The 25591-nt window shown below is 37.3% G+C and overlaps 3 protein-coding genes across 8 annotated transcripts in view; 2 read left to right on the forward strand and 1 right to left on the reverse strand.

The window, feature by feature from the left end:
• The window catches only part of KIF2A (kinesin family member 2A), a 79938-nt gene extending 72515 nt beyond the window's left edge, over positions 1-7423 (forward strand). For all 5 annotated transcript variants that reach the window (XM_088130445.1, XM_088130446.1, XM_088130447.1 and 2 more), the window contains one exon: positions 824-7423. In XM_088130445.1, the coding sequence (XP_087986571.1) occupies positions 824-909 (86 nt within the window). In that variant the 3' untranslated portion in view covers positions 910-7423. The remainder of the gene's footprint in view (positions 1-823) is intronic.
• A 115-nt stretch (positions 7424-7538) lies between these two features.
• On the reverse strand, positions 7539-19162 carry DIMT1 (DIM1 rRNA methyltransferase and ribosome maturation factor). The gene is made up of 12 exons (XM_007424190.4): positions 18990-19162; positions 17005-17081; positions 16160-16246; positions 15602-15663; positions 15412-15505; positions 15256-15305; positions 13980-14103; positions 13629-13721; positions 12867-12931; positions 10254-10317; positions 10054-10160; positions 7539-9051 (listed from the first exon to the last, which is right to left on the reverse strand). Exons 1-12 carry the CDS (start codon positions 19048-19050, stop codon positions 9009-9011), a joined length of 927 nt encoding a protein of 308 aa, XP_007424252.1. The 5' UTR covers positions 19051-19162; the 3' UTR covers positions 7539-9008.
• A 385-nt stretch (positions 19163-19547) lies between these two features.
• The window catches only part of IPO11 (importin 11), a 96230-nt gene continuing 90186 nt past the window's right edge, over positions 19548-25591 (forward strand). For both annotated transcript variants that reach the window (XM_007424193.4, XM_025164072.2), the window contains exons 1-2: positions 19548-19704; positions 23212-23355. In XM_007424193.4, the coding sequence (XP_007424255.1) occupies positions 23218-23355 (138 nt within the window). In that variant the 5' untranslated portion in view covers positions 19548-19704; positions 23212-23217. The remainder of the gene's footprint in view (positions 19705-23211; positions 23356-25591) is intronic.

Here is a 25591-nt window from a genome sequence, read left to right on the forward strand (position 1 = left end):
GTTGTTCAGAGAAAAGAACAATAGGAGACTTTTGCACAGTGCAGCAATACAAAGATTAAAGTTGCCAAACATTCCTGGCTAAGGGTTTTTACCTACTTTTCCAGAGAGAGCAGTTTTCCTCTTATTCTTGGACTTTAAGCTTCCAGGAGATTACAATAGGTTAATTCTGAGGTTGCTGGGGAGATGCAAAGAAACCCAGTTCTTTTCCCAACCTCAGTATCCAACTTCTCCCTCCTATTCCTCCAGTTCTGCCTTCTGAGTTTCCCTTTTGCTTTAAAAAGGTCTCAAACTTTCTATCTCCAAAAGGGAGGAATTGGAGTATCTCTCTGTAGCTTTTAGCCTGCCATTCACAGCAAACCTATGTATAAATAACATACTCTGAGGGTTGTAATCCTAACACATCTATAAATTGGAAACATGATTCACTATAATCACAGTTCTTATTCATCTTCTGCATGGCCATAATTAGTTTAGAAGATTTTGCTTCCATTTTACGTTAATAATGATTTACATTACTTCAAACTGTAATGTATAAAGGTGTGTTGTTATTTAGTGATGATCAGGCAGAGTTTAGGATCTACATGTAAGACTGTGGTCTGATTTATTTAGAATGGAAGCAGAACCTTCCAGTTTTCTCTTTGTGGCCATGCTGGAGGAGGAATAGGGAGGAGGTGAGCTCCAGGGGTCCCAGCAGCCTTCAAGCTCTCCTGACACTAAGCTGCAGTTTAAAGATTATGTCCAAATGAAGCTGTTGCCTCATGACTTGGGCACAGGCAGCACACTGAAATTATTTGAAATGGTTTCCGTTTTTGTTACTTTTTAGATAAAGTGAAGTCCTTTCGCACAGCACTACAGGAAGAAGAACAGGCCAGTAAACAAATCAATCCGAAGAGACCACGTGCCCTTTGAGGCAAACTTCTGCTGCTAAAAGATGCCTGAATCTTCATTGCTAAACCATGCAGCTGGTTGGGAATGAAGTAGTAAGAAGTCTCAACTACTTGAAAGATCTAAAACTTTTGAAGTGTCTGTAGAAATGTCCCATTTCTTCCTCCCCCGGCCGACATTTCAGTTGTGTGGAACGCTCCTGAATGTCTGGAAACTGCATCTAGACCAGATAGCACAACCAGGCAGTTTTGGGAGCTGGGAAGCACTTTTGTTTCAAATGTTTTAACGTACTCAAATTGTGAATCTTTTATGTTTTGGAAATCTTTGCCAATTTTTTTAAAACAATGAAGTACAATGGTGGACTTGTAAAAACTTCACAGAATTTTGTTTCATTTATGTCAAGTTGTTGCAAAGAACAGCTGTGCGGTTTTGTATTTGCATGCATGCCCACCTCATCAGTGATTGTATATACCTCCTCTTCTAAACAGCTGTGCTTACCTCTACGTGTTTTGTGCCTTGATCAAGGCAACCTGATCCTAAATGTCCTCTCTAAAGCACAGCCTTAATAAATGCCACTCCTTATTTGTCAATGTAAATTACTTTTATTGTTTGTACATTTTAATGTGTGTTGTTTTCTTTTTTTTTCTGTGACTAGTTCTTCATTTCATAGTTATGTGCCATATCATTGATCTGGAATTAAAAACTGTCAGTGTGGATTGACAGTGAGCCATTTCATTTTTTTCTCTGTACAAATCTGAAATCATGGTTTCTTTCAGTACCGTAAAGAGTGAGTCTGACATCTTCTTTGTAAAGAACAAAACTATAAATTAGTGAATATGTAATAAAAAGGGTCTTGATTATGAAGGAGAGTTATATCTAGAATAATACAGATTTACAGTATGTGTGCTAGTGGGTTGTCCAAGTAAAGATGCAACCTGATCTCTGATGAATAGAAGAGGTATCCAAGAAATAGGATATCAAAATAACCCTGTCTCTTCCTACTAAAATTGGCTTTTTGATGCATGACAGTTTACATGTGCATTAATTGTAGTTTGCAAGTAGTTAGTACTGTTGCTTTAAAAGAAAGTAGCTAATGTGTATCTTCCATTTGTACAGTGCCATCACCTGAAAAGTGGAGTGAATTAGTATCATTTGAGGACTGGCACAATATATACTCCACATGCTGAAAAAATTCCACAATGCCTGAAGCCTTCATAAATGGCACTGTGTGTCCAGCACTTTTAAGGTGGTGGCACTTCAATAATTTTTCCAAATTGCTGTCCAAAAGAATTACCCTTCTTATGTCTTTTCTTTAAAGTCAGATTTATTTAGGACTCTCTAGGAGTTATCTCTGTTCCCAGAATGGATTCTAGGCACTCAATTCAGCAACAAGCATTACTTGAAACTGTTTCATGTTTTGTTTCTGGAACATAATCCATCTGTGCTGTAGCTGAGGGAAATGCAGGGAAAGCAATGACAAGAGAGTGTAAATAAGCAGTGTTTTCAGTATTCAACATAATTCCCATAAGAAGGTAGGCTGTGGAAATCCCTTGCCATTATCATGACAACAAAGCACCTGTAAACATGAAACTGAAATAGCAATGTAGATTTTACACAACTGTGTTTAATAAATTTAATTATGAAATATAAATTAGAAATGAGAATTTTACTTCTATAAGAGAATTATAAGTCTGAGGCTGAGTATTGGTGCACTCCTTTCTAATCAGAACTGGCCTTTTTTTGCTGGGTGAAATAATTATACGTTTCCTCGAGGAAGCTGTATCAGTGACATTGGTGGAAACATTCATAGATATTTATAGACCAAGTCTTTAACTAATTATCAGCCCATTTTCTATTTCTTCGCATAGAATTTATCCTGTGATAGAAGCTTGAATTAAGGCATATTTGAATTAACTTTGGTTGAGATTATACATCAATCAGGAAGGTAGTATATGTTGTGATACACATAAAAAATATGTCACTGTTTGTTGGATTCCTTACTAAACTTTTGATTCCATTGGTTATAGTATGTCACCTGCGTGGAAACAGGGGAAGCCATTCTGTAGCATATTTTCCTTTCTAGAGGGCACATCATATAAGGGCTATAGGAAGCCATCTCTTCTTTTTAATGGTATGTAGGGGACATACACCGTTTTCTTCCATATGCTAAGTGATGTCTATTTGATTCACCTGAAAAGAAAATAACCCTGAATTTAAAACTTTACTCTCGCCCAAGATTAGATGGGGGGGGGGGGGTGAAATCTCCATTGCTATAGCCTATGCAAATTTAAGATGATCTCTCAGCTTTAAAGGTAATTTGGGGGAAAATCTGGTCTTTCAGAAAAAGCAGTATGACGACATGTGAGCACAGTAAGAGAGAGGGATGTCTTCATTATATGGAGATTCAGGCTATTTCAGAAGTTATGCTTCTAAAAAAAATGGGTTGGTGTTACAGAAGTAGGCCTTGAAGGTAGCAGGGAAATTGCTGGGGCCAGCGTGCTTCTTAGGCTAGTGCTCTGGCTTTTGCCATTTAAGGGGAGAGTATGACTATATATGATTATACACATATCAAATTTTAATAAATTGTAAACACAATTCTCTTTGAATATGTTCAGAGAAGAACAGTGGCATTTATTGTGAAGGTTTATTTTTGTTGATCTGCAGAGATTATACTGTTTTCCCTTTGCCCCCTAGTTCCATTTCATCCTCTCTTGTGAAAGAAAGGAATCCCCTAAGGAACACATACAGGTACTTGCTAGGGGAAAAAAACCCCCAAAACCCACAGTTACGAGGTTTCAAGGGATAAGTACCCTGGTTGCTGCTGCTGCTGATTGATAAGTGTAATGCAGGCTAATATAATATTCTGTGATTGGGTTCAAACATCCCAAAGAACTGGGGTTTGTTTTAACCACAGTCTGGTTTTCTCTTCAGATTGTATTAATCTTTTGCCTTTTTACTAAAGAACAAACCACGTGGCTGAATTCAAGCATCCCACTAAACCATGGATTGTAGGCTACAATCCCCCATCGTATTAACCCTAATCTCAATAACATTTATACTGGCCCTGTTTATGTTACACAGCAGCTCCAGTGGTGCCCTCCTGTAGCCAATACTTTCACAAGTATAGGCTGGCAGTCTTTTTTTTTTTTTTTTGTAGAGCCACTCTAGAAGGGGGAAGTTAAGCCTCAAGTAAATAGCTTGCATGACCTAGGAGGAAGTAGCTGGCTGGGTGAGGGCAGTGTTAGCTTGGTTTGGTCAATTAGCTCAGTTTTGAAAAGTGCATTACATGTCACCCCCTCCTCATATTACTCAAGCATGTTATGTGAATAAGTTTGTGAAAACTGTAGGGTGTAGCACTAAGGATGTGAGAAAGGGAAGCAACCACAGAATGAGAAGGATTTCTTGTGGATATACAGTTTACATTTCAGTCAGAAAAGAAATCTCCACAATAAGGATCAATGTTCCTTTTTCTGATTGCAAAACTGCTTCTAATTATAAGCACATTCTAATTATAAGCACCTTTACTCCTGCCTTTTCAATGACTGCCCTCAAAGCCATTGCTGTTAACTGTGGGAAACCAGTGAGCTGGAGGGAGAAGCCAACAGCGAGACAATGATCATGAGCAGAATCATGGGAGAAGAAACTTGTCACACACCGCCTCACCTACTTAAATCCTGCTGAAGCAAAGTTTTCTTGCAATATGAAACAACAAATATATTTAGAAAGGGGAAAAAACAGCAAAAATATCCTATAGGACTGTACAGATAGTGAATGTGCATTTATAGACACCTATGTGATCTTAAAGAGAAATATAAACATTTTAAACATTTATATCAATGTTTCTGTCCAGAAGATTTGTATCGATGAGAATACAGTTACCCTGCATTACAGAATTTTTCAAAGCTGTTTGTAGTATCATTTTTAAAGACAAAGCAATTTCCTGTACTTTCAAATTAACCCAGTAACGTGTTTTTTTAATTTTCCCAGTGTTTTCCAATAACACTGTACTAGTACTAACAAATTAAAATTATTGCTTATATTTATGTATATGTTAGAAAGAATGGAGAGTAAACCAGCAGTAGGATTCTTTAGATAGGTGATTTTTTTTATTTGTTCAAAAACTTTCAGCCAAAAGTATTAATTGGATGCTGCCTCTACATATTGGCAGTTTGTGACCATTTGCTTACTATTCCCATCAACAGCATCTCAAAAGATTACAGTTTATACAATTTTAATGGTGTGTAATACCAATTATAAATTATGGTTAATTTTTTGACGGCTCACTGAAATCAATTAAAAAGAGTGTTTTGTTTTGTTTTTTTACTTTGATCAATTTATTTAAAATCGTAATTTATGGTCAGGTAAAACCTGGATGTTTTCTTTTACTTTTTTGTTAGAAAAAGTTGTTATATTCAAGGTTGCATCTCTAAGCCCTCTTCCTCCTGGTGTTCTTTGCAAGAGAATCATTGTACTTTGCTGCCATCTGGTGGCATTCTGTTCTGCTTTGTTCTTCTAAGCCTATTGGCCAGAGATGCCATTCAGCAACTTTAAAAAAGCATGAAGCCAGGAAAAAAGCAAAGCAGCTTTAAAAAAGCAGGAAATAAAATTTAAAAATAGAGAAATATTGTATCTCTAGATCCAAATTACAGGAAAATTTAGAGACACAACAACTGATCAATACCTGCTCATTCTTAATCTATATGATGTATGAACATTCCAACTGCAAAGTAAGAGATAATGTGGCAGTTCAGCTTGTTGATCCAGGCCATACCATAAGAACTAATAAGGCTGCATTATTGCCCCATTATCTCCATGGTTAATTATGTCACAAACAGAATTCCACCCCTCAAATATTACAGGCAGGCATATAGCAGTAGTATTGTATGCAGTTGATACTGTGATTGTGTTGCTAACACTGATTGGCAACAGTGAAAGCACTTTAATCTTTCTCTTCCACAAGGAGCACCAGTTAAAAACTATAACACAACAAAGGTCAGGATAATTAACAGGATTGTTAATGGGTATAAACTTGAGCAGGTGGCTTATTTTAACTATGGATGATGCTCCATTCATCTGAGAATTGGAAAGCCCATCTACATATAGCCCAGAAAGCTCAAAGAAGCATTTCAGTTATTTTATCTTCCATGAGGGGAGCACATTATATTCCAGCTGAGATGAGACTACTTGGTCAATGTTTCTGAGGAAACGCTTCCAAGAACTGAACTGTGAGTCCAATGCAGCACTCCATGTAGAGATGGGCCTAATAAAGGTTGAATCTGGGGTGTGGATGAATGTATTTAATGTTTGGCTAAAGCTGAATTCTTCATCCCAAGATCTGAACCAATTAATATTGGTGGATTCTTTCTACGCTCCTTGGAAGCAGAAGGTAGAGCAGAAACTGCAGCAGTGTAGATTTTCTCCCAGTTGCTGATAGGAATGGGATGTGACTGAGTTGGAAAAACATTGAAGCAGAAACTTATACATATGAACATGCAAGGTTAGTGTAGGCTCTTTGCTAGTTTGGTAGCTGGAAGTTGGTTACATAATCAACAACCTAAACAATTTACCTCAAAATACCACAGGTATTCATCCTTTTGTGTTTTAATATTCTTCCCTCAATAAGATACAAAATCATACCGATCAGTGAAACCTTCTGTCCACGAGAAGCTGATGATTCTGAAGCCCGGGCCCATGTTTCCTTTATAGAGGGACTGCCTCTGAGGACCATATGGAAATGAAATGGTTCAAAATGCAGCAACCTGCTTGTTGCTTGGCACTTGTTGCTACAATCGTATTGCAAAAGGGCCCTGTGTTGGTTACCAGTAGTTTCCAGGTGAAATTCAAAGTGCTGGCTTTTATGGATAAAGCCCTATATGGTTTGGCAACAAGGTACCTACAGGGCTACCTGCTGCAACCAGAGTTGATCCATCTGAGGAGATCCTCCTGGATGAAGCTGCTGGTGATACCCCAATTTTGTGAAATGACAGAGGATAGCAAAAAGCAGTTGTTTTCATCTTGGTGCCAATTTTCTGGAACAGCTGTATAAACTTCCTTGAGGAATTGACAATTTTCTGCCCTCTGCTGGGAGCCATGAATTGCCTTCTGTCTCAGGAATCTCTAAAGAGAGACTGATACTCTTCAACCCATTAATTGGGACCATCAATTTTCTGACTTTTGGACTATCACTGCCACCTAGGGATTAGTAGTCTTCTACCCAACTGGGCACTGCCAGTTGCTTGCCCTCAGGGTTTATTGCTGCCACCAAGGGAATGGTAAACTGACCACTGAATGGGGACTGCCAGCTTCCTACCCTCTGGAATTATCTCCTATTCACACATACTCCATTTTAAAGGCATTGTCATGCCATTTACCTGTCCAGATTACACCTTTACCACAGGTGCATATAGCTTGCTTTTTATTATTTCTTTACTTAAGGCTTCATTTATAATTATTAAAGACTGGATATTCTCTACGTTGTTTCTATAGATAAACACAGGGTAAATTGTGTTGTTGGCGATACAGGGAGAATAACTTCATTAAGACATATTTTTGCAATGTCCTATAAGTATTATGTTCTGGGAGGAAACATTTAACATTGTCAGACATCAATTTTTTGCACTACGTAACTATTACATAAGTGTGGACAGTTAAAATGAAATATGGTCAATCTTTATTGAAACTGGTACGTAAAATACATACATGCACACACACATTTGTATGTATATGTATTAGAAGTTCTTATGCATATATATGTATTGCCTTTTTTCTTTTGTTGCTGATTTTTTTCCTTTGTTCTAATTTATTAAATAAAGGTAAAGTTTTTTTTAAAAGTCCCTTTTTCACAATTTTTAGAGCCCTCTCTGGGCCTCTCCAGTTTACTGCAAACCATCATGCCTGATGTGGCCCTACCACATTTCTGCAGCCATTTTGCAGCCCAAAAATGTGTCAGCTTTTCCACCCAAAGTTTGCCAGGCCTTGTGTGATAGCAATTGTTCTACATAACCTTTCCTGTCAGAACAGTTGCCATCAATCCACCCTCAAAAACATCCAGTTGACAGAAATGCAAGATGGAGGCTTTTCCATTAAGAAAACTTTCTTAACTTTCTCTCCCAAGTGACTGAATTTAGATGAACAATGTGAAACAATTTTTTTTTGGCATGCTTGGGATGAGAAATGTCTATATTTGTTGCCAGTTATTCTGATTATACTGCTGCATTGTGACTGGTTTGTTGTCATCTATTTAATAATTATTTTAAGTTACAAAAGACTAGGTACACTGTACTTTAATCATGGGGGTAAGAGGGCTGCATATCATTTAAGAGTTACAGACTTGGTTCTTTAAGAGAAGGAGCATAATTCTACATAATTCTACAAACTGAGCAGAACAAGGTATAGATCACTACTCACTGCACTCATCTGAAGAATTTTGGTGTAGTAGTTAAGGCATCAGGCTAGAAACCTGAAAACCTGAGTTCTAGGACCGTCTGGGTGACCTTGGACTAGTCACTCTCTCTCAGCCCAAGGAGGGAGGCAATGGCAAACCACTTCCAAAAAACTTTGCCAAGAAAACTGCAGGGACTAGTCCAGGCAGTCACCAGGAGTCAAAAACTGACTCAAAGGCATGCAGGCGCGTGCGCACACAACCATGACATGAAATACAGAGTATGGAGAAAAATATTGTACAGCGTTTAAGACTACACTGCAGTCTTCTAAATATAGATACTAATTACTAGAAATGGTCAGCTTGATAGAAAATAATTATTGCAATGCACAATATCAACAACATTTGGCCATTTAAAAAAACTGAGAATCTCAGGTTTGGCATTAGAGAAAAACCTAACTTCTACATTAGTTGTACAAATTCTTTACGAGTAACAATATCAATACTTAGCTTGGAATATGAAGCACATATTGGGAGAAGGTAGATGCTATGGGATGCATTTCCCGATGCCCTTTAATAATATCTATAAATGGCTACGTTCCTCATCAAATAAAATCGAAAGAAGCAAAAATTAGACAAAAGCCATCTAATGGTTGGCTTACATTCACTGTGAATGAAATTCTATTACAATTTTTTTTTATATAACAGTTCAGTCTTCACAGGTTTCATGTAATTCCTTCCTTCAGGAAAAGTGGATCCCTTCTGCATTGAAGCCATGAAGAATGCTGAAAAATGAAAATATTCCAGTCTTATTAAGCTTTATGTGGCATAACAGATGTTACTTCCAAATTGTTCCAATATTTAATTTCTTGTGCAGAAGGAACAGTGTTCTTCCTCTCTCCCACACTTCATCTTGAAGACAACTATACTGACTGGTTTCTCTTACTCAGATAATGCTTAGACCTCTGTTTCTATCATGGCACATTCTTTTCCACACAGCTGTGCTCAGAACAAAGGCACTAGATAGAACTATTAGTGCCACTATCTAAAGTGGCAACATTAAGCAACAGCTGTTTAATGGAACGATAAAGTAGCTGAAAAGATTAAGGTATACAATTTGTGCTTCCCCAAGCCTTGGGGACATTTGGAAGTTGCTGGTGAACTGAATTTTTAAGAGGAATATTATTAAACATTTTGATACAATTATATTTAATTAGTTTATTTTAATTAAAATTTAAGTTTAAATCAAGGCCAATTTTTGTCCACACTCCATTCACCCCCTTTTTAAAAAATCTGGTCCTGCTCACTTTGAACGTGGTCTCTGGGATGTCCCTCCAAGGTCACATACAGGCCTTAGTCTGAAAAAGTTTGCAATATCCCCTGGTTTTTCTCTCTATGGCAGAGAGGGTAATCTTTCTTCTATCAAAGGCTACATTTCAGCAGGGGTATTCTATTGGAGGTCCCACACCACATGCTAATGGCCAGTGGGGCTGCAAGACCTTAGCGATGATATTTACAGGCTTAACACTGTATGCTACAATATTCCAAGTGCAATAAACCACAGCAGAACCAAAGAGAACATTACTATACAGGCATAATTTTGCTGGCAATAAATGGCATAAACCATTACTCTTCCTGAGGCAAGAAAAACATGAAGTTGGACTTAGTACGCCTATTTTTGCTTTCATTACAGTAAAATCTCTATTTAAAACGTGGGGTAAAGAGTAAGCTTGAAATAAATAAATAAATAAATAAATAAATAAATAAATAAATAAATAAATTTGTACCTGATAAAATCATCGATATCCATCATTCGGGCACGTTTTTCTGAATAACCGGTATCTTTTAGGATTTCATGTATAAGTTCACCAATATTGAAATTTTCAGGAATTTGCTGTCAGCAAAATAGAAGATTTATGTGGCATGCTTCAAGACAATGTTGCTTTTTAAAATACTTTATTTAAACAAATAAATCAGAAAGATTTACCAAATTATTTTGTGAACAGTGAATTCTGTAATTCTGTTCCAGCAGCTGTTTCACAGCATTTGAACTGCAATAATGAAAAAGAGAAAGTCGCACATTGTATAAAAACTCTTTTTTGGAAAGTCTGAATGTGAAATTGTTCCTTTGCAAATGTCTTTCTTTCCAACTGATTATTTCTTTGACATTTATTAATTTTTTTGTCACATTTATAACTTCAAAAACATACAAAGAACACCGATAGCATCCAGCCAAAGAGTTTATTTGTGGTCCTTCTATTCATTTTTTACCTGTCCATTATGTCTTTACCTTTAGAGACTTGACTAATCAATTCTTCAAGATACTTAGCAATAGCTACATCATTTGTAATCTTATTTCACTTCTTGGCATGCAACCTGCTTGTGGCTAAGTACTGCACTTCTTAACCCTTCCCCCTCACTTTTTTTTTGGCCCATGATGCCACAAATAACTTGGCAGTTGCATTTAACACCTATTTTATTTACAGTACTTAAGGAAAAGACTGCATTGAACTAATTTGAATTTTCTCTACTGATTTTAATGGCACAAAATCCTATAACCAAGTTCTCAGGGATGGCCTTCCCTCCCTAACTGCTTATCAGAAGGACTTCAGTAGAAACACCCTGCTCTGATGGGAGAGTCCTTCAACTCTCTTGCCAAAAGAAAGTTCTGTTCTTTGTGGAGGACAGAAGCTGTACAAACCTGAGAACATTGCATATATACATCACTATAACACTATTCCCTTTCAGGGTAATCAACATTATGCAAAGTACAGAAAAGGAATAACAAAATAAGCCAAAGCAATTAAAGGCACGAGATAGGGAAAAAAGGAAAAGAGCTAAAATTAGTTTACACCAACATTCACCATATCTCTTAACACATTTCTATCCTTACAAACTGACCTTGCTTTTACCACGTCCAATCATTGCTTCATACATTTTTTGTTTTTTAAACTCACTTTACACTAATGTACTCATACTGTTTTATGCAAGTTAGGATCTCTAAATCCTAGAGACTATCTTGAACCTAACATACTGTTGCCTGAATCCCACCAACGTGAATGTACATCCAATGAAATGATACACTCAGAATGCTCTGAGAGTAATCAGAACCAGAAAAAGGGTATTCTACATCTGGGCAGACTGATCAACCAGTCATTTTTTCCCTTCTTTCTCCTTAGTTCCTTTCATTGATCAATGTAACTTTTACAGAGCACGAACTATCCAATTACTGATTTTTATGAACTGCTCTGGGAGGCTTTCTTTTGACTGAAGGTTAGGGGGAAAATGGTTTGCATAATTAATACAGAAAGGAAAAGAGAAGTTGTACATTAAAACTGTCCTGGACACATGCAGGATCAAAAACTAGTGGAAAGGAATTATTATAGTCCTGCCTATCATTTTGACATTATCAATTCTTTGTCAGATTATTAGGCAGTATAATATGCAAAATAAAAGTAGATTAGAGGAGCATAGGTTGCAAATCTAGAAGAGCTAAAGGAACAAGGAAATATCAGCTACACACATTATTTGTATCCTAAAAGTTTGTATTCTGTCAACAAGAACATGAATCTAAAAGAATTTGCAAGAATAAGGGAATCTGCTTCTGGTGAGACTGGAGAATTGACACCCACTGGTTAATTTTTTATGCATCTGTAATGTTTAATTGTTAACTGGGATGAGATTTTGATTATTAAGAGAGGGATTAGGAGGATTATGTTTAAATGGAAAGGGGGACTAAATGCTTATGTTGCTAGTTGTGTCTGTTAATCTTTACACCTTTTGCTGATTAATAAGGAGAGCTGAGGATTTAGAGATGGGTTTATAGAAAATGGGGTGAAGCATGGAATGAAGGTGCATTTTGTAGTATTTTAACAGACAGTGATAAGTTGTTAATATTGTATATACTTGCTGGGGATGAAGGAGGAAGTTTCTTCTTTTTACTACTTTTTTTAGTGGGGGGATTTCTTTCTCTTTGCATTGTCTTATTTTTTTTTAATCTATTTTTGTATTAGTTTCATCTATATTATATAATTTTCAATAAAATTATTTAAAAAAAGAATCTGCAAGAATAACATGCCACAAATACCAGAAGACAAGAGGGAAACAAAAACACAAGATCGTCTTTAGGCAACTACATGGTACTGTTCCTCATTTCCCTTCATGGTCAACAGCAATCATAGATGGGCAATCTGAAACTATACCTCTGGAGCTTCTCTAGCTTAGTAGCCCACGGGGATCCTTAGCTGTTTGTTGTTTTGCAGTTTGTTTTGGTGATGCTGGAGCAGGGTCTTGGGTCTCTTTCTCAAGAATGACTAAACAAAACTGGTTATAAATCAAACCAACCACATCCTTCTATTCTATACTCTTAGTTAATGGCCAACACCAAATCTAAGCAATATATACTTTTGCCTGATGTTCACATAGAAATATATACTCTAAAGATCTCTGTGGTCCAGGAGAACAACATCTCATCCACTGCTATCTCTTAGCAGCAATAAATATGAGAAGCAAAACACTGAAGGGGGAATCAACAATCTTGAGAAGAGGAAAGCTCAGTGACAGAGCTGCAAACAATTCAACATAAAAAAGTGTAACTTACTTAAAAACTGCAGCAAGTGTCTTGTTTTTCCTGACAAAGACTATCCTTAGTAGACCATCCCACTCCTAAATGAATATGTTAGAGATTAAACAGAGACAATTTCTTTTTTTTTTTTAGTCATATTGCATGTGTCAATGCAGGTATGTCTGCGTCACACATAAATGCTGCTTTGTGTTGGTCACGATTAAGGTAAACCTCTCTCTGACCTCTGCTTTCATTATCTGCTCTCTTTGCTTATGTGTGGTTTAATCTTTCATCACTTAGTTGAAAATATGGTGAGGTTCTATGAACGACAATTCCATGGAAAGCAAATGATAACTGGGTAGATTTTTGCACTGATGAATATTTGCTATATAAAACATTTATTTCCAAAGATAGATATTAACATGGACAAGAAAAAATCTTGTATTCCTTTGAACCCTTAGTTTCAAAGTGTAATACTGTCAGAACATTTTGATTTAATGCAAATCTCTTTTACTCATAAGATTGACACTATTCTTTAATCTTTTCCCTTAACAATGGGTAAAATTGTGATTTGCTGAAGCCACTTCCCCAAAATCAAGCTATGATTGTTTCCACCTCTTATCTTACATACTTAGTTATCATTTAATGCTGTTCAATGAATAACAAAATATGAAGCATTAGATGGGCTTCACACAAAATATGGCACTCAAGCAATATCACAGTTGTCCAAACATCTAGGAGTGATATACACTTAGGAGATACTAAGTTGTTTTCATGGATCATAATGATAAACCATACCTGAAAGTTAATTGGTGGTGGAGGGTTCTTTGGTTCTATCCTCACGACACTGGATTCAACTTTGGGTGGTGGTTTAAAATTATTTTTTCCTACCTGTTAAACATAATAAAGTCAACTGTCAAAGAAAGAACAACTTTTTATCTTCCTTCATTTTAATTCATTTTATTGTAATTTCTTTGTTTTGATTGTTGTGAACTGCCAAGTTGTTGGGAGCCAGGCAACGTACAAGTTTAACCAACAAACAAATAAATAACCTATTTTCATCCCATTAAGACTTCTACCACTTCCCACCCTGCCTGCCTTATATCTGAAATTTCATAAATTCAAAATAAAACTTTTTATTTTGCTTACTTTCATTAGATGATCAACACGAGCTAAAAGTTGAGTATTAACAGACAGCCTACAGTATAGGTGAGAGCCTGGTTTTGCAACTAAGCGAAGAGCAAATTCTCTTTGAAACATGAGTATTGCGCATCTGGAAAATAAACATGAGATTCACGTTTAATATTACTCTGAAACAGCCCTGTCCTGGAAAAGATCAACAACTTGACATTTGTTCAACAATGTTTAGAATAAATGCATACACTATTGTTTGATAGGTTTTAAACCAACTTATTGTTTGAACTCCATGAATATCCAGTAGATGCATAGGTTAAGTTAAGCCATGCATCAGTCCTGGATAGTTTAGGTAAATGCAGTTGTGGATATTGTGAGGACATAGCTGTTAAATACAATATAATATTCTTGTACAGGATTTCAAGTACCATCGTTATCTGGTTATAGTAATCTCTCTATTTTTGAGACAGCTCCTGTCAATAAAATGGCTGCAGGAAACTCCTAAGGGTTGAAATACTGGATAAAATGTGAAACAATGTGAAACAATAAGGATTCATGTGAACACATCTTTTGAGATGTGAGGCTTATATCTTTTGTTACTACTAGAATTTATATCTATTAATTCATAATGCAACCAATTTCTCCCAATGCTGTTGTTATGATTATATTTTTATCCCACCCTTTTTTACATATAACTCAAGGCAGTAAACATACCTAATACTCCTGCTTCCTATTTTCCCCACAGCAACAACCCTATGAGATGGGTTGGGGTGAGAGAGAGAGTGACTAGCTCAAAGTCACCAAGCTGGCTTTCAGCTTAAGGGAGGCCTAGAGTCTCCTGGTTTCTAGGCCAGCACCTTAACAACTACACCAAACTTCTCTCTCTAAACCTATTGTTAGAGAGTCTCAAGAGAAACTCTGAAATGCCTATAAATATTGCCAGATAAGATTAAAGAAACATTCAGACCGAAGGGATTGAGGCAAAACTAGGCTGTTTATGAACCTTTGGTCTGTAAGCATCGGACCTCTCAAAGAGATGCAAAGTGTCAACACTAGTCTTTTACTTATAAGAATAACAGCTTAATTTAAGAGGATTGTGTGATTCAAACACAGACACTTCCACTAAAAAGTAGATACATAGTACTGTACAAGGTTTAGTTTTACACAGTGCTAACTGTTTTCTAGGTAAATGTTGTATCAATCCTCATCTGTAAGGTTAATAATAATAATGTTAGATATTATCTCTAAAAGCATTTAAACTATATTAGACACGATATATTTTTTTACATACCTGAAGAAAGGCCGATGCAGCAATAGCTTAAAAACAAAGGGAGAAGAAATCTGGGGGTGGGGAAGATAAAAAAAAAAAAAAAAGATTGATTCCCACAAGACTATAAAACAGACAATGTCTTCGTCTTATTTTTCAAAAGTTTTGTTTTATACTTACTTGATAAGGCAAATTAGCTACACAAGCATCAAAAAAAGGGAGGTCACTTTTCAATACATCTCCAATTTTTATTTCAAGTTTGTTAGCCAAATGTCTGAAATGAAAATAACACTGTATTATTAATATATGTCCAAGAGAGGTTCTAGTTTAAAAAACCATTACGACTTTTCTCCCCACAAAGAGCACTTACGTTCCCTGGACTCTTTTCTGAAGTTCACCAGCAAGCTTTACATCAACTTCGCAAGCAATTACCTGAAAGAGAATCATATATAAAATGTCTTTGTGTACACATCATAAATAATGAATCTCAGAATTACTTTATGTTACTGCAGAATTTTAACAAATCTTCTGCTTTAGGTGTAAATACAGGTTTTTTAAAGCTTTGTAGTTGGATACTGATGTTCCCATACACAGCCTAAAATAGAATAATCTAGAATAAGTCTAGGTTATTTAAAAATCAGAACGGATCTCTCAGAAAACGAAAACTGAATATATATGGCAGCAACCCCCCCCCCAGTTTTCATCTAAAATATTTAGGACATTTAGACATATCTCAATGCAGACAAATAGTGAAATTATAGGTGTTATTATGTATGTAGGGGAAAGAAGGAAATGAAAGAACACACTGATTCTCTCCCTTAGTTCTCCTTTTACATAATCAAACAATTTTTGAATGATTATCTTTTCCCCTTTTGTGCTCTCTCCTTGCAGTGAAATGGGGAAAAAATAACTTTATTTTTAGATTTACCTTTTTCACCTTTTCTAACATTTTCACTGTCATATTGCCAGTTCCGGGACCAACTTCTAGAACAACATCTGTAGGGTACAAGGAAGCCTAAAGAATGAATAAAAATGGAATTACACAAAAACCTAGACTAGGTTTTTTTACTAGACTATTTAGTACTGTATATATATATACACAAATTTAATTGATATACAACATGATGTAGAGGGAAGAGGAAATGGCCTTGAAGGACAGGAGGAAGAGCCGATACCAAGGCAATTGTCAGATAAAAGAGGTCTGAATCCAGAGCAAGAATGTAGCTCAGATAGGGCCCTTCCTACTTCTTACAAAGATAAAGGGAAGGAGAGGAAAAGCACATTCAGACTTTCAAGATTCTGTCACTATAGCTTCAGAATAAAATAGTACTGATCTACATGACATTGGTTTCCTGGTCTGGTCTACCTTAAAGGGGTGATGTATATTTGAAATATAACTTGCTAAAGCAGAATTCTATCAAGTCAACAAGGTCCATCTATAAAATATGTACAAATTATTTAACTTATTTTTCTCTGATGCAATATCTGAGCATCTTATGCAACCATTCTGATACGTTTTATATACGTTTTAAAAATGTACAAAGACATTTGTATTGTATACAGGTTTTAGTTGAATATTTTTTCAAAATTTCAGGTATCAGTATTTTATGATACAATCCTATGTTTGTTTAGTGAGAAACAGATCCACTGATTTTAATGAGGCTTACTAATTAAATAGGTACACATTAGTAGCTTCAAATACCACCAGTTTAACAATAATTTATGTGAATGACAGATTTTCTTTTGTAGGAAGAGATTGTTATTATCACTTACCTTTTCTATAATGCTGTTAACAATCAGGGGATTTTTCAAAATATGTTGACCAAGTCCAGTGTTGAACCTAATGCCAACTAATAATAATACATTTTAAGAAGGATAAAAAGTCATTTTGTATCAAACTCTTAGATTAATACTAACAGTTTCTTACACAATGGACAGTTCTTCAAGAGGCCTTAAATCATGGCATGATACTTTCTCTAATAATGCACGCAATTCAGAATCTGGCATCCTTATCAAAGAAAGTAGCGTCAAAACAGTGGGGTATGGTTGAAGTTCCCAAGCTTTTCCTTTATACAGATCACTACATCATCGTAAAAATGTTCTGCAGACAAAGGCAGGAAGTGTAGCACCTGTAGGCACTAGCTAAAAATTACTTCGCAATTAAAAAAAAATAATGGCCAAATGCTTACAAGATAATAAGAATCTTATCATAATATTCACAGATTTAACAAGTTTTGATTTCACAAGATTTGATTATTTAAAATAAATATTTTCATTTGTATTTTGCCACCCATGCTACAGACTATTTGCCATACTTTCATGGACCAGCAATGGCTTGCAGACCATAGATTGGAAACCACTGGACAATAATATACAGTTGTATGCATCTCTGGTCAAATTATGCATTGCAATGAATTCCTATATGAGCAGAAGCTGACATAACCTCTACACACTATAGTACAATACAAAGCTAAACACAACTTTTTTACAAATCTGAATACATAGTTACTATTTATGTGCAGTTGTTTACAGATTCAAAATAAGAAAACAGTGAATATGGCAGTGCAAAAATTTGACACTCTCCGTAAAAATCTTCCTTTGGCAGAAGTAACAGCTCCCAAAGTTTTCTGTAGCCAGTTAAGGGTTCTTCTGTTCTTGTTTTTAGAATGTTTTCTTACTCTTCCTTGCAAAGCTCTTCTAGCTCAGAAATATTCTTAGGTTTGCTTATATGGATTGCACATTTGAGATCTCTCCACAGATTTTCAATAATGCACAGATTAAGTGACTGTTTTGTTGAAATAGCCAACCTTTTTTCAGGTTCAGTCTCTGGAACATTAGCTTCTAGGGTATGTTACTATTTAGTTGAATTTGTTCTTCCTTCCATCTGCACAATATTTTCTGAACCACTGGCTGCTAAACAATCCCAAAGCATAACAGGACATCCGACGTTTAATAGTTTGCAATGGTCTTCTCTTCAAAAACTTTACCAATCTTTCTTAAAATATAGCTTTTGTGGTTGTGGCCAAATGATTCCATTTTTGTTTCCTCACCTGAAGCACTTGTTGCAAACATGTCAGGGTTACCAAGATTTTGTTTTGTATACTTTAGATTATGATTTTTTTCATGAGGTTGGAGGAAATTTTTTTTTCCTGACAACTGTCCCATGAAACTCACTGCTCTATAACCAAGGCTGTATTGTGGATAACTACTCCAGAGTCAGCTAAACAGATCTGTGGGTTCTGCTTTGCAGGCCTGACCAATTTTGGGAAGTTCTAGCAGATTTTTTTTTTGGTCTTCAAACTAATATCCCAGACTCAGTCAGGAAACTGTAGCTGAAAAGAGGCTGGATATGGAGTCCTTGGTGCTGAGCTTGGTTGTTCTCATGCAGACGTTTCATTTCCAAACTAGGTAACATCATCACTGTGAGGACTCACACTGATGATGTTACCAAGTCAGGTAATGAAACGTCTGCAAGCAAACCCAGCTCAGAGAGCACCAAGGACTCCACAGGTCAACCCTGAGCTACAGATACTCTCTTCTGTTAGAGGCTGGATATTTCAGGGGGATGCTTCGAAACACACTTCTACAGCGAAGCCAAAGTACTTAGAAAGGAGGATAAAAAAGGTTGCTGCTTTAACTTGGCACCCTCCAAATTACTATCACCACAACCACCACCACCCCGCCCCCGGCGTATGGCAAATGATGGAAGCTGCAGCCCACGGCAGCCCGTCCTCCCTAACCCGAGCAGCTTCTCTCACCAGGGCCTTTGCCTTCCCCGCGCTGCTTTCGAGAGCGTGTCTTGCTCTTCACCTTCGGCATGGCTCTGCCAGGCGTGCCTCACACGAAGCTCAGAAGATGAGGAAGGCGAAGGGGGCGGTCACCCCACGCGCGGGGGCTGCCGGGACGAGTAGTTTCGCCGTCCCTCCGGAAGCGCGCGGCGAAAGCGCCTCGACCCAAGGGGCGAGTCCAAGAGTAGCGAATTTCGGGAAGCGTTTAAGTACTTTATGAAAGCGCAAAGGAGAGTTAAGAAATGCCGTTGGTCATGGCTCTTTTAAAAACAGGAGTCGTTATTGGAAAAGAAGAATCATGGGAGGAGGGAGCGAGAGTGACAATCTCAACAGCCTCTAAAAAATGGAAGCCGCGTTCTTCTCCCACCACATGTCCAAAAAAAAAAAAAAAGAGTTCTCGCCCAGTTTTCTTTCTCAATCGGCCTTTAACCCGTTTTTATACTGAGGTTTTTCTTCTCCTCTCCTCAGGCACCGGAAAAGAGAATCGGGCGGGCCCGGAGGCCAAGAGGCGGGCGGAGGAAGGGGACGATTGGGGGAGAGGAGCGCCGCGCGATGACGTTGGTAGCGCGCCGAACTGCCGCGGCACGGTGGTGGGTGAGCCGCGGCTGGTGGCGCGAGCTTCAGAACCAGCGGGAGTCGCGTGCGCGAGGCCGAGGACGGAGGGGAAGGCGCTCGGGCTTCAACGGTAAGTAAGGGAGGGAGGGAGGGAGAGGACGAGAGCGCGCCCGGCTGTGGCCGTCCGGTCCCTCTTTCCCGCTCCGGTCAGGGAGCGAGCCGGCGGAGGCCCCGCACCCTGGGCGCGGAGAGCGGCCTGCCGTGACTGAAGTGAGCCGGGCAGCCGGCGGTAGCCGCTCTGGGCTGCTGGCTGTGAATGAGCGGGTCGCCACGCTGCTTCGCTCTCCTCTGGATAAGCCCCGGGAGGCGCGTGGAGGAGGAAGAGGCTTGTGGATCCTGAAGCCTGGATGCGCTTGGACACCCTCCTGGAGGAGGACCCGCGGCCTGAGGAGACGTTCTTCTGTCACGGGAGATGCTTTGCCTGTTGACGCAGTTTTTCTTTCTCTCATGCCCCGAACCCTTGGTTTACAAACATGCTAGCTGTCGTATCACTGAACATCTCACCACAGCGTAACACATGGTCACGTCTCCTGGAAAGTTGCCACAGGTAGAACTCTTCCTCGGTGACTGATACCTGAAGAAATTGTTCTTTCCTAGAGGTTGCATCTGACTTATTAAAAGGAGGGACACATGAACATTAAGTTGTAATGGAAAAGGCAGTTGCACATTGCTCAATCAAGTAATGAATTAAATAATTCATTATTATGAACCCCAATCATCTTCTCTTTTAGTTCAGGAAATTAAAACCAACAAGCAGGCGTCCTTGTTTTGGAACAATGTAAACATATAGTCTCATAAAGAGAAAAATAATTATGCAGAACGGACGGCTGCATAATCTGGGGAAAGTTAAAAGTGATGCTTATGGTTTCTGTTGTTTAGTACAGAGCGTATATTTTAATAAGTAAATTTTCAACCTTAAACTTCTTGTCCTTTAAAAGTGCCTGGATCCTACAACAATACAAACAACACCACCCCCTTCCAGAAAGTACATTTATACATATAGAGGTATTCTGTTATTAGACTAACTCTTCAATAAAAAATTATAACAAAAAGATGTAAAATTTCAGTCATGTGTATGTTTACAGAGGTGAAACTCACCTTTCTCTTTACTTCTGAACAGGCTTGAGCTGAAATTTGGCTGGATTCTAAAGGACTCCAGAACTCTCCCTACTTTGCATGTGTTACTGGAGAAATAAATACTCTAATGCCCTTTTGCTTGAATGAACAAAAAGGAGGTGGATGAGGTAGCTTCTAAAACATCTGGGGGAAGGAGGAGCGATTGGGTTATTCTTGCTAGTCCCAAATGATAAATTTAGTAAGGAATCTAACCCTAGGTGCATCAAAGTTGCTGCTGCAACTTCTTCCTCCTCCTTTTTATCCTCCAGAAGGATGCTCTCCCAGCACTTCCTTGATTGATTCAGTATAGGTAGGGATTCCTGGCTTGACAAGATGAACTTCAACTGCTGTGCCTGGCTCCTGAGATGGCATACATAAAAGCCCAGGAAGGAAGTAACTGCTAAACCACATGCAAAGGGGATGAGATCAATGGAAAGCAGAGGGCTGGTTCAGCAGCTCCTTGTGGCACTGGAACAGCTGCAGTGGGAAGCTTCAACAGGGGAAAGAAATGTATATATTACTTTTCCATTTGCCAGGAGGAAAGTTGAATGGACTTGCCTAGCATCCATTTAGACCACTGCTATGTACCATTAGTGGGATGATTGCCATCCACTGAGAGATACTACTTTAAAGCGTGATTGGGATCTCTGCATGTGCACCCAGAGACACCTAAGCATCTATAAAACTTCATTTGCCTGCCCCCAGAAACTTCCCATCCATGTGCTCCTTTTCCGCCCTCTTCTGATTTTTCAGTGTTCAGCCACTGTTGATTTTCTGGAAGGTTTTATTTCTAGAAGGCCCAGTGACCAATAAGTCTTCTCAATACAGAAGCCAAATATGAAATGCCATAATTTTTCTTCTCACAAAACTACTGAGTTATGTTGGCACTTCTAATATGAAGCTGACTTCCAGCCATCTAATGAAGCTGAATGGAAGAACATTTAGAACAGACAAAAGAAAGTTCTTCACATAGTGCATAATTAATCTGTGGAATTCATTACTAAAAGCAGTGATCATGGCCAGTAACTTAGATGGCTTTAAAAGAGGATTATGCATGGAGGACAGCCCTGTCAGTGTTACCTTTATCCTAGGGCAGCATGCCTCCAAATATCAGTTGCAGATGAATAATGGTGAAAGAAAGGTATGTCTCTGTCTCCTGCTTTCAGGCACTCCACAGACACTTGGATGGCCGTTAAGAGAAACAAGGTGTTGAACTAAAGTGGTCCTTGGCCTGATCTAGTAGAGCTATTGTAATATTCTCATGGGTCTGTCTTGTTATTTCTGAGTAATTTTGGTGTTTTAGGAAAAAAGAGTGCAGTCTGAATGTTAGCATAATGCAAGAAAGAATCAGTGTGATCTTTATTATCCAGGTTTTTCTTTTATATGCCATTTCAGTTTATTATAGAAATCAATCCTCCTTCCACCTTGCAATGTAAGCATGCATGAAAGATTGCATAAATTTTCAGAAAATTTCACTCTGTAAATGTGTTCCTTTTATGTAAGTTGTAAGCTTTATAGGACAGTTTTATTTTGCTTCCTGATTTTAGTTGGAATTATACCATTTTTAAAAAATTTGAATACTGTAAGTTGCTCTTTGGCAATTATGCTAATGAATCATTGGGGTTCTGTTATTTCAGCTTTGTTTTTAATATTGCAAGATTACACTTTAAAGGGAAGTTTGAGAACAAATTTATATTCTATGGAAAATAATTAGAATTCTTTGTTCAACAGAATTCTGAACAGAATTCGGTTTGTTTGTGCACTGAAACAGCTGACTAATGTATGCAAATATGTCTCATTTTGTGTCTTACGCAAAATTTTGCAATCCAATTTTTTATTTAAACATTTGAAAAATTCTCTGGGTAGAATGGGTGCAGTAAATTTATCTCCATAAATTGAGCTAGTTTCTTTAACAAAAGTATTGGAAGAGGGAAACGGACCTGAAATATAAAAATTAATATTCATAGCAACTTAGTTGTGTTTAGCAAATCAATACTATGCTTTCTGCTGGACTTATTCAGAATTTAAGATTGTATTTTTGAATGAGTGACCATTGTGGTTGCAAAGTTATATATTCTGTTTATATTTTCAGTACTTGAAATCACTAATATCTCATGTGTGAGTATGAGTGAATTAGAGTGTCGGAAGAGTGGATAAAGTATTTTAACCTGGGGCCTATTTATATAATGCCAGATTGCACTTTGGCATTATACTTGGCCCAGCATAGTGTTTTCAGTAATGTAATTGCATAAGATGAGTCCAATGATGTATGAATTCTTTATTATGATCTATAAGTTTTTATGAATTTTGTTGCTAATAATTGTTGTAGAAAAAACCTTAAATATTTGTAAATTTGAATGTCTCTAATATATTTCATTTAATAAATTCTTAAATCAGTACAAAAGAGGCAATAGGACCTCTTAGGAAAGCTAACTGCGTTTTTCTAAAATGTTTTGGATAGATTTTCATGGATCTCCATAGTGCCAGTAGCATTGTTCTTCAAGTCTTGACCCAAGCCACTAGTCAAGATACTTCTGTATTAAAACCAGCAGAGGAACAACTGAAACAGTGGGAGACACAACCAGGCTTCTATTCAGTTTTGTTGGTAAGTACATTTGCTCAAGTGCCTCTTAGTCAATCTTACTTCCTTTTTTTCTTACCCTGTGGCTATTTTCCTATAAGGAATATACTTTTGTATCTGTCGTAGCAGTTCCTTCATAATAGATTAGTATTATAGAAAATATGTTTATTATGGGCACATTTGTGATTAAGCACAAGAGGCAAACTATTAGGAAAATGCATGCCTTTTGTTGATTGGAAGTGAATGAAAAAGCAGCTTCCTAGCTTTTGTGAGGGTTGAAATTGCTGTTTTGATGTACTGGGTGCTTTGGTTCTTCTCTCCTCATTCCCAATTGATAAGGTAGCTTTTTTCCTTCACCTTTGTGGGATAATCCATATTTAATCAGAGGTTTGCAAAGGCCCTGTTGGTGAGGCATAGATGTGTTTCCAGCACTTATTCAGAACAACTGGAATTATCTTCCTTTTTCATACTATACTACAATACTATCCATTGTTTTATATTAAAATCACTAATTGTAAGTCTAAATAGAGTCAGTGAACACCAAGATAAGAGTGAGATAAAATTAGTTAACTTACCATTTCTGTGCCAACAATTAATGCAAGTGATTATGTAATTTCTAGTGGGTCGGTCGGTCGGTCGGTCGGTCGGTCTGTCTGTCTGTCTGTCTGTCTGTCTGTCTGTCTGTCTGTCTATCTATCTATCTATCTATCTATCTATCTATCTATCTATCTATCTATCTATCTAAGCAATTTATATGGCTGCCCAACTCACAGTGACTCCAGATGGCTTACAAGAATAAATAAAAACAATAACAGGTTCTCATGGTTTCTATAAGAATACATTGAAAATACTTACATGAATGTTTACAGTGTATACATAAGAATATTAAAACCTGGACATGAATCAAGACATTGAAGGAAAGTATTTAAAAATTAATAAATACATTTTATTATAAGAACATGTATAACATACACACAGATATCTGAAGAAATTTAGACATGAAATAAGCAGAATAGTTTTAATGAAACTTTTTTAGGTAGATGCAGTATTATTTGATAGTTCCTGTCTTTGTTACTGAAAGTGTTATACTTTTGCATGTCTTCTTGGTAAGATATCTAAAGGAATGGATTTTGAGATCTGTCTAAATGCTAGCTATTCACTATGTTGTGGTTGAGTGGGCATATGGAATGACAGTCCTTCACACTCTATTCCCTCTATTGTGAACATGGTACACATGAATCCGCATGATTGAGAATGAGATTTCCTACATCAAAAGATTTACTATTCTAATAGAAAGGCACTGCTGAATTTCAACCAGTATTCTTAAGTCCCAAAAATTAATAGCGAACACATCCAACCAGGATAGAGCAGAATGTTAACACTGAATTTAGCTTTCATATATTTGAAACAGGTGCAGTGCTGATTCAAAGTTATATAAGTAGAATATGGAACAGATTTTCCTGCATACTCTAATGTGTAAAACAATGAAAAAAAATTCCTTTGCTTGGGGAATTAATAGGTGCAGGAGAATGCTTGTTTTTCTTTGTCATTTTTCTCTTAGTAATTGGCAAGTACAGGTAGTCTGTGCTTAACAACAGTAATTGGGATTGGAATTTCCATTGCTAAGCAATGTGGTCATAAAGCGATGCTTAGTGATGGCAGTTCTGGCAGTCCTCGGTTATTGTCATTAAGTGAATTACCGCAGGTTGTTAAGCGAGGACCTTGTGTTGTAACTTACGACTTCCTGCCATCTTCCCCATTGACTTTGCTTGTGGGAAGCTGGCAGGGAAGATTGCAAATCATGATCATGTGACTGTGGGATGCTGCAATGATTGGAAATCTGGACCGGTTGCTGAGCGCCTGGATCATGATCAAGTGATTGCAGGGATGCTGTGACAGCCAGGACTTTGAAGACCAGTCATAAGTACCATTTGTTCAGTGCTGTTGCAAGTTCAAATGGTCATTGAATGAGTGGTTGTTAACCGAGGACCACCTGTAATTTTTTCCAATTAAGGAACCTGTATTCTGTTTGCCTAAAATCTTAAGAGTTTGAAATTATTGTCTAGCCCTTCTAATTAAGAAAAATGTGTTTGTTTATTTTAATTTAATTGAATAAGAATTTTATATGGCTTGTACTGTATTTTGCAAAATTGGCAGTGAGTTTGGCATGGAATGTCAATAAGCAAATAAGTTATAGAGGACAAAATATAGAGCTTATATAAAAGCATGTATGTGTGGTGTATAATGACAAAGTTTTACT

This window comes from Python bivittatus, unplaced genomic scaffold (assembly GCF_059951505.1).
Source record: "Python bivittatus isolate LINGU-HERP-01145 unplaced genomic scaffold, Pbiv_v1 ctg000850_np1212, whole genome shotgun sequence".
Taxonomy (NCBI): Eukaryota; Metazoa; Chordata; class Lepidosauria; order Squamata; family Pythonidae; genus Python; species Python bivittatus.